Source organism: Psittacula echo, assembly GCF_963264785.1.
Source record: "Psittacula echo genome assembly, chromosome: 2".
NCBI classification, from domain to species: Eukaryota; Metazoa; Chordata; class Aves; order Psittaciformes; family Psittacidae; genus Psittacula; species Psittacula echo.
This window is the reverse complement of record NC_137737.1, coordinates 46,494,901-46,503,849: the sequence shown is the minus strand read 5'-3', so window position 1 is coordinate 46,503,849 and position 8,949 is coordinate 46,494,901. Positions and strand designations below refer to the sequence as shown.

The 8,949-nt window shown below is 40.3% G+C and overlaps 1 protein-coding gene across 1 annotated transcript; it reads right to left on the bottom strand.

The window, feature by feature from the left end:
• Positions 1–540: 540 nt before the first annotated feature.
• GJD4 (gap junction protein delta 4) lies at positions 541–4,936 on the bottom strand (the record flags this gene model as incomplete). The annotated part of the gene is made up of 2 exons (XM_080610543.1): positions 541–1,727; positions 4,873–4,936. The coding sequence occupies 2 exons, from the start codon at positions 4,934–4,936 to the stop codon at positions 541–543; spliced, it is 1,251 nt and encodes a 416-aa protein (XP_080466669.1).
• Positions 4,937–8,949: the final 4,013 nt, after the last annotated feature.

Sequence of the window (8,949 nt, the reverse complement as noted above, 5' to 3'; positions counted from 1 at the left end):
CTTCCATCAGTAAGATACAGGGGTTTTTTACACATTAACTCTTTGCTACAGACCATGTGTTTTTATTTTATTCACTGTCTACTCTTCTTGCTTGAATATCCTTTCTTAGAGCGGGCTTTGAGAATATAGGATGAGGAGATAAATTAACCTTGTGAGAGAAGACAACGTACAACTGTGTTTAAAAGTCACATCTTTCATAAGCTCAATCTTTTGCAATAAAACAAGGTCAGGGTAAACAAGTGTTCACAAGTACTGCTGGAAAACCAGGTCAGTCACATCAGGGACAGGCAACAGCTTTTTGAAGTCACACTCAGAAAAACAAAAACGTGTTACATTTTTCAAAGAACAGTTCCCTTAATGTAGTATCCTTCAAACTCCAATCCAAGGTTTTTGCTTCCTCATCAGTGGAGGAACACACCATAGTAGAGTGTCTCTGCAGCATAAGCACAGCCGAGAGATCCAGCTGAAACTACCTGGAACCTTGTCAGTGATGCAATGACTTGTCCTGCCAGGGTCATAGGCCAGTGGCTGCTCAGGGCTCTACACCCATTCTGACTTTTTTGACCTCAAGCAACTGGTACTGCTATAATTTGATTGTGCATCAGAGGTTTTTAGCTCAGCTGAAGGGTAGTATCCTAAAAGCTTACTCTGAACTACAGAGGAAGAAACTCCAAGGTGAGACTTGATCTGAGGTCTCAAAGTCAGGGCAGTATCTTTAATGAAGTCTTGCTGAAGCCTGGGTCTCGCTTGCCCACATGTAGTTCCTTGGTGGTCACCAGCACACAAGGGCTTTTCAGCGCTATCTTGTTTAACAGCAAGATCTCCTGCTATACAAGGCTTATTGCTGTTGCTGTTAAGGTTAGTGCTAGCATTTTGCTGAGAGACCACTTCTGGATGAAGAACAGCCTCTTCTTCCTCTTCAGAAAGAAGTGAGCAGGAGCCATCACTGATCTGGCTGCTGTTTGATACTGGATGGTCCTGATTTTGAGGTGCAGAAGAGCTACCATGCTGTACTGGGGGAAGGTTTAAAATGCACTCGTTCTTTTCATGGAGGTTTGCCAGCAGCTTGTTCTTTTGGTTTCTTACTGTCATTCTGCGGACAGCACAGCAAAGATCAGCAAGGCTAAGCAGAAGGGTTAGGCTGCTGACTGCCCAGATGAAAACCATCATGATGGATTTCTCAGTGGGCCGAGAGATATAACAGTCAACTGCGCTTGTGCAAGGTGAATGGTAGCAGGAAAAGCGCTCAGGAACAAAAAATCCAAAGAGGAAATATTGCACAGCTGCAAAGGCCGCCTCAAGTAGTGTCCTAAAAAGAAGATGAACAGTATATGCCCCAGAAAAATTAAGGACACTTAGGCTGTCTGCACCACAATCCAATCTACTGACAACAACACTTCTACAGAGCTCTTTCAGGTCTTTGGGGCTTGATAAGTCCTTATTCCCTTTGCATCCATGTGCCAAACAGTGCATTTTTACAATGTACATAGCTACCTTGTGCAGAACATAAATGCTGAATGCAGCGTAAGGTAGCAGGATAGACACAGTCTGAATGAGCCAGAATCTAAAGTGAGATACAGGAGAGAACAAGTCATAGCAAACATTGGAGCATCCTGGTTGAAGGGTGTTGCAGACAAAGCGCTCCTGCTCATCTTGGTAGAGTGGATAGCCCGCTAATACTACCACTGCCATTCGCAGCAGAATTACTAACATCAGCCAGATCTTTCCTAGAAGGGAATAAAAGGTAAGAAAAAGAGTCAGAGCACTGAGATTGAAAGGAAGGCAGGTACGATAGTAACGTGTTCTCTATACACAAAACATTTGAAGATCTAGCCTCTGTAATCCTCCTTAATAGCTCCTCTTGAGTTTTATCTGGACTTGGTCTGAAAGTCATGTGAAAACGTGTTAAGTGACACATTCCACAACCTTCGTCTAGACTTGACGGTGTAGGAGTGTGACGTACAATAATCCATGCCAATGGAAACCTCAGCCTAATGAAAACCACTCTGAATATGTCCAAATCTAATAAAAAGAATTCACAACTGAGTTAATAATCCCATTTCACTTACAGTTCTTCCTTGCTGTTGGGTTTATACCTCCACACCCAAATTTTGTCCAATTTTGGTAACATAGATCAGCTAACACAGTATGAAACTTCTAGATGCACAACATTTTTCCTTGACATAGAATTTGTTCTTGGTCTTGGTCATGAAATTGTACATAAACTTTACCACAGTAAACAAAATATCTCTGTTGTGTCTATACTGGCATGTACTAGTGAGCTAGTTAACAAGTGCTATTAGGAAACATAGGAAAGATGTTCTACAAATGTACATCTATGTGTGTACATAAATGTGTAGCCCAATCATTTCTCTCTGCTGTTTCTCTAGTTGCCTCGTCTTGATCATGTCTTCCAACCTTGGTGCGCAGCTTCTCTCTCCATTCAAACCAAAAGCTCCCTTCTATCTTGATACCAAGACCAAGAGAAGCCTTACAAGCTTGGCATTTTCATACATTGCTTGCTTCATTTTTCCCTGAATACTTTCTTATGATTGTAGGGCTTGATCTCATCCACTTTGCTTGGAAAGATCAGGCCTTACACTTATTCCATTACAATAACACTGAAAGATCAGACATTGGTACCCAACATATCATATCTTTTGAATGAGACTATATTGTTCATTCCAGTTTCTTGGAAGACTTTGGATGAAGTAAGTTTTTATTAAAAGGGATTTTTTTTGTAGTTACACACACACTGCTGTATTAATGACAAACTTATTCATTAAAAAAAAAAAAAAAGAAAAAAATGAGAAAATAAAAGAAAAAATTCTTTTTTTTTTTTGACAAGACAAGAAGGCCTAAAGATATACATTGGCAACAAACAAAAAATATACTCTGTAGAAATGCATGTTAAAAACCCAACATCTGAAGTTAAGTTTAGTGCTTGGATTTCTCAAGTTTCCTTTTGAGTCCAGTCACAAGCTCCCAATATAGTTTTGAAAATTAATTATATTTAATAATCTGATGCCTTAATTTCACATATTTTTAAAACGTGCCAAGGTAAGTGGAAAAAACCTAAACACTTTGAGCAAAAAGCGAGCACACAAAACAGGGAAGAGTGATAAGATTAATTCTGCGCTTTAAAGAATGGTTAAAAAAACAGTTGTAACCATAGACAGACAAACAGCAAGAGTCAGTGACTTGAAAGAAGAACATTATATGGAGTTGATGACTGAGAAATGCACTGAAAAATCTCATGTCATTAATAGTGATTGCACATCTCACATGCAGACAAGGTTTTAAAGGCAGTTTGTGAAACAAAACCAATACACATTCTAAAGGCTTTTTAAAAATCCAGATCTCAAAGCATTTTTTCTTATAAAATATATGACTATTTGCAGGCATTGTCTTGAATAACATTCTTTTCTGCTCTGCATAAAGCTATTTCCCTGTAGTGGGTGTGAATATTAAAATACTCAAACGTTTGCTCAACACTGTATGATAGCTGTTGTTGCACTGGACATGGAGTTGAATGCCCCATATAAACCATTTGTGACAAGTAGGCTGATTATGGGCTAGAACAGTAAAACTGCACCCTGAAGTGAAAAATCTTCAGCTGCAATAAGATTAAGGATATAGAAGACACATCAGAAATGATCAGAAAAAATTTTGCTGCTCTCAGCAAAATAATATGTTATTTAACCATAAATGAATTGAAGCCTTTCCATTTTATCTTTAATCACCTGAACTTTAGTGGTGGCTTTGCTGTGCTTTGAACTTCCTGCATTTTGGTGACAGGCTGTACTGTTACTCTCTTTTCAACATTGTGTGGGTCAATAGAAAACCCCATCTGCACAGAATCAGTAATCTTTAGTAAGCAATGTTTCATCCTTAGGTAGCATTTTTCCCTGCAAGGACCTCAAAGTGTTTGAAGCTCATTAGTTAATTAAGTTCAAAATAGTACATGCTATTTCACCATCAATTTTTAATTAGAACATGTACAATAGGGAGTGCTGCTTAAGAAAAAATCAGTGGCTCCTTAGGAAGTAGTTTTGTATGACATACATTTTAGAGATAACCCCTCCACACATCACCTTCCCTAATGACTCAGTCTTGATTAAACATACAAGAACAAGCCCCTTCACCCCCCTCCCTGTGCCTTAGTTGGGTATTCCCTGCAATGCACAGCACAAACTACAGCAGCTGTCCATGACTGGAGGCAAAGGGTCTTTGAAAGGCCCTTGAAAGCTTTTCTCTGGCTCACACTTTGCTCAAAGTAGCCCATGAAAAAGAACAGTGTCTTATTTAAATACAGAGGGAAAAGGGGAAACGCTCAGGTGACTGCTGAGGAAAAAACAACTGTATTTCTTTTAAATCATATGAACTTTGTTCATTTATAAAGCCTGAAAAGCAGTGGTAATTAACCACAACTGGAATAAACCAGAAACTTCTTCCTGTAAAAGAGAGGGGTTTTTTTGCCCTTTAAACTTTTTAATTCACTGCTAAAGCTATTGTATACATTCTACCATTCACTTTATATGGTATAAACAAAGCATTACTTCTGTGTGTTTTCACCATGACCCCTACAGCAGCCATTAGAGCTGACTGGAAACTCAGGCACCAAGAGCAGCCAAGTTTTAAAACCTTGTCAGAATACTGTACATAAACTTCAGGAAAAAAAGTCTATGAGAGAAGGAGTAGGAATCTGTTTAACAAGAAAAGAAAGACATTAACCACTCATGTCGTGTATCTGAAGAACAGTTTCTTATTGTAAGGATCCCAGAGGCGTAGCTAGAAATTATCAGTAGGACATTTGGGTGGCTTCAGGATACAGAGCAGCAAAAGAAGAAGAGGCTCTTTTAAAGTACTTACCCACAATAGTCACGTTATAGTTGAGTGTGACAATCAAAAATCCCAGTGAGTCCCAGTGCTCCATCTTTGAACAGTCTCACAATACTTCCAGCTTCTGATGTCCTAACGATTTTGGCATTTCCAAAGGAGATGAGACCTAGATGGGAAAGAAAGAAAATAAAAAAGAAAGAAGAAAATTAATTTTAAGGGTAAAGAATGGAAATGAGAAACTTGGACACAAGGGCGTATTGATCATTATTTTGATGATTCGAACAGGGCTGTTAGTTTGGGATGCTGAAACAAATCTTAAGGCTTTAACACTTTGTCTTGCAAAAGCTCTATCTTCTCAGGTCCATTTGCTCCTACCTCTTGTGTGGATCCTCTGTCCAGACAACTGCAAGCAGACAAACAACAACAGGAGTTATCTCTGCCATTGTAGGCTATTCTTACCCTCCGGGGAATACCAGCCTCCTGGCATTGCTGAGATGCTTCAGTGGTGAAAGACCGGGAGAGGAGAGAGAAGTAAGAAAATCATAGACCAGGAAAAGAGACGTCTGCAATCCCATGAGAATCGCAGATGGTAATAGAAGGAAAAGGGATAGAAAAGGATGAGCATCCCTATGTTTGAAAGGCACTTTCAGCTTAGCTCACTAGAAACTATCTTTTTGCAATTTCCCAAAGCAATTTTGTTTCTAAAGCTCAGCCTCCCTGACAGGACACCATGGCCCTGTCAATCACAGCCACACCAGATTTTCTCCTGTGTGCTGAGCCAGCCAGCGGGTCGAGTCTCCCTGCACGCAGGATGAAAACCGGGGGAAGCTCAGGAAAATAAAAGGAAGAACCAAGAATAGGGCTGTTTTCCAAGATTCCACAAGTCACTTACTTTTAATCTATATTAATTCTTTCTGCCTAAATTGTTTGGTACTCTGGGCATCACTCAGAAAATCTTAAGGCTGTTTGCCCAGCTTCCTGAAACCTCAGCAAGCCTTTGCAGCAATAATGGAGCAAGCCACCACCTCAGAGGAGGACACCCTTGGAGTGAACACTTCTGGACTGCTTGGTGCAATTGCACAGTATGTCCTTAATGTCATGTGACTGCGCTGTACCCCAGGAAAAAAGCATGGATGGAAACAAGAATCTCAGCTTTTCTTTCCTCACCCCCACTGTACACAATTTCCTCGCGGAAAGTAATCTACTCCCAACTTCCACCCACTGTTCAACTACTTATGGGATGTTACTCTGTCCTTTTTAGTTCGTGCTGTCCACTTAATGTGGACACATATTGTCAGGAAATAGTATCAGCAACTAGAAAAAGAGCTGAAAAAGGAGTCTAAAAGTGACATTGAGATGACCTGACATGTCAATAACCATTTCTTCTGCTACGGAGTTTTATTCATGGTGTGTGATGATGGTTTTATCTTCATTACCCCAAACACACACTCTTTTATTTTTTCTGAGTTGTGTGTGTGTGTCAGAAGCATGGAAAGGAGAGAAAGCTGGAGGAAGGGAACAGAGAAAAAGTGCAAATGGGCAGGATTTAAATGACGCTAAGATACAAAGGTATTTCTTGTTAAATGTCCTTTGTCAAAAATAGAGTCAGGAATGCCAAGATGGTGGCAGGATATGAATGCTCAGCAGCTGCATCCACACAATAGGCTATAAATTGTCCCTGTCAATATTGCCAGTTAAAATATCCTTGCTCGTTGTTGCTGTGAGACCTCTACCATTTGTGAAAGAAGGACAACAGCTAGGGACTTAAGCCCCCAAACTGTTGCCTGCAGAACTTTACCAGATAACAACATCTGATCCCACAGCATGGACAAACTGAATTAAGATGGCCCATTTTCTTCTAAAAGAAAAGAAAGCACCGTTAGTCTCTAGGCTCACTGTGTGCCTAACTTAGAGCTGGAATTACATAGGAAAACCTGAATTTTATTTTAGATTTTCCAGACAACTTCAGGGTTGTTGTGGTGGGTTTTTTTAATTTTATTTTAGATTAGTTTAGTTTAGTTTTCCCAAACAGCTTGTATCTTACATCAACCCAGCACTTCTTTCTGTGGTATGTCCTCTTCCCAAATTCAGACTGGGAAGGGACCCAGTCTGTCTAGCAGTCCGTGACACCTCAGAGCCAACACTGATTTATTGCATATTGAACCCTCCTTTGGCTGTGACCTGGAGCAATTTCGTAAAAGAAAGGCAGGGAGAATAAACATAACCAATGTCAGGGCATGCACTGCAGTGACAAAAACTGCTCTTGAAGCACAGCCATGTCTGTAGAAGGACAAAAACACAGGCTACGGGCCTTGCTCTTCAAGTCACTATCATCAGTCTGGCTTAGGGCTGCAGGCTGGGTGGTCATTATAAAGTGTTTAGTCTCTGCAAAAGCATAGCCTATAGTTTCTTCATCCCTTGACTCAGTACTATCTTTCAGGCCAAGGTTCCCATCTGAAGATACTCAATATTGTATCTGAAGATAATCAGCATACAAGCCCCCTTGCTTATTATTTTTCATTAGCTATTCCATGTACTCGCTGTTTGTCTGTAAAGACTGTAAGTAAATAGGGGGAGCAGTATTACAGACATGGATATATTAACAGGGACTCTATCTCTGCAGTGCCACCAGTTGGTATGGCATCTTCTTCCACATCAGAGGACAGGCATGTGGCACACACAGCCCCATCCCTCCATACATGTTCCAATTCTAAAATCTCACAGACAACTATTCCAGGCTACAAAGTTGTCAAATAAATTGCAGTCAATTCTAGTTAAATGAGGCAGGTAGAAAAACTGACATGGTTTTGGGTAAAGCTGAACTTGGAAACCCAGCGGTATCTCATCATGTCTGATTTTAGAATGGGTCCTAAAATCTACTGGAAAACTTTCAGAGACCAATAATGAAACATAAGTAGTTCTAATTGAATCTATTTTAAAATTCACAACTGCTGTCCGCATATCTAACCCCTTACCACAGATCCAGGGTCTGATCCTGCAGAAATTCACAGATGTGACTCTGGCACTGTATGAGTGACTCGCTGAAACTTTCTGAACTACAGGGACTGCATCTCACTGTGGACCTGTGTCACATCACTAGGCTAAGACCTGGGTTACTTGGCACAAAATATACACCTCACCTAGAGCTTGGATCAGAATGACATCCAGAGGTAGCGCTAAGGTAGCTGGAAGCCACTTCAGGGCTTCCCAATCCAGATCCAACCAGTCACCTGAAGGGTGCCATAGTCTACACCATATGCCAACCCCTGCCCCAAACACTAGAGGCATTCCTCTGGTAAAGCAAATCCGAACAACATCTATTTTACCCAGCCGCCATCTACACTAATGACATGTCAACGTAGTGAAGAGGGATTTTCTACAAGAGATTGTGCCTGACAATAAAGCAACCTCTCTCTACCAATTTGAGTAACATTAAGGCAAAGTGGGTCAGCAGCATAGCAGCTTCCCCAGTATAGAAGAGGGTCTGGCATTTTGGTCTAATTTCTTTAGCAAATTATTATTTAAGAAACAAAAACCCACAAATGTATATCTAATATTTTAAAGTCTAAATTTAAAATCTATTTAGAAGTTTTCTAGTTAGCAAAAATGGTGCATTAGTGACCAGTTGCAGTAAATCTAGCTCTTCTAGAAAGTGATCTGTAAATCAAAGGGGAAAAAAATCTATTCAGGAGGGACAGTAAATATCAAAACTCAATTAATCTTGATGGCCTTATTTTTAATCTTTATGAAAGACAGCAGAAGGACAGCAAGCTAGCCATGAGGAAAAATAGCAAAAAAAGGAGAAGGAAAAGCTGCACAGAATAAATGTTCTTTTAAAGATATACATAGTGTGTATGCATGCACATAAACATGTCAGACAATCTTCAAAGTAATGCTACAGTGTGTGTAAAAGCCTACTATAGCATACACATAGCAAAGGAGCCAGCATAGCGTGGAAAGCCCTTGCTTTACACAGGCACATGCAGTGCTGCACACTTTGCATTCCTGGGGACCTCCGTCTGTCTGCTGCTCAGATATCACCGCAGGCAGAGTATGTTCAAAAGCAGCCTCTCCCCAAAACAGCTACTGTAGCTATACAGACATGGT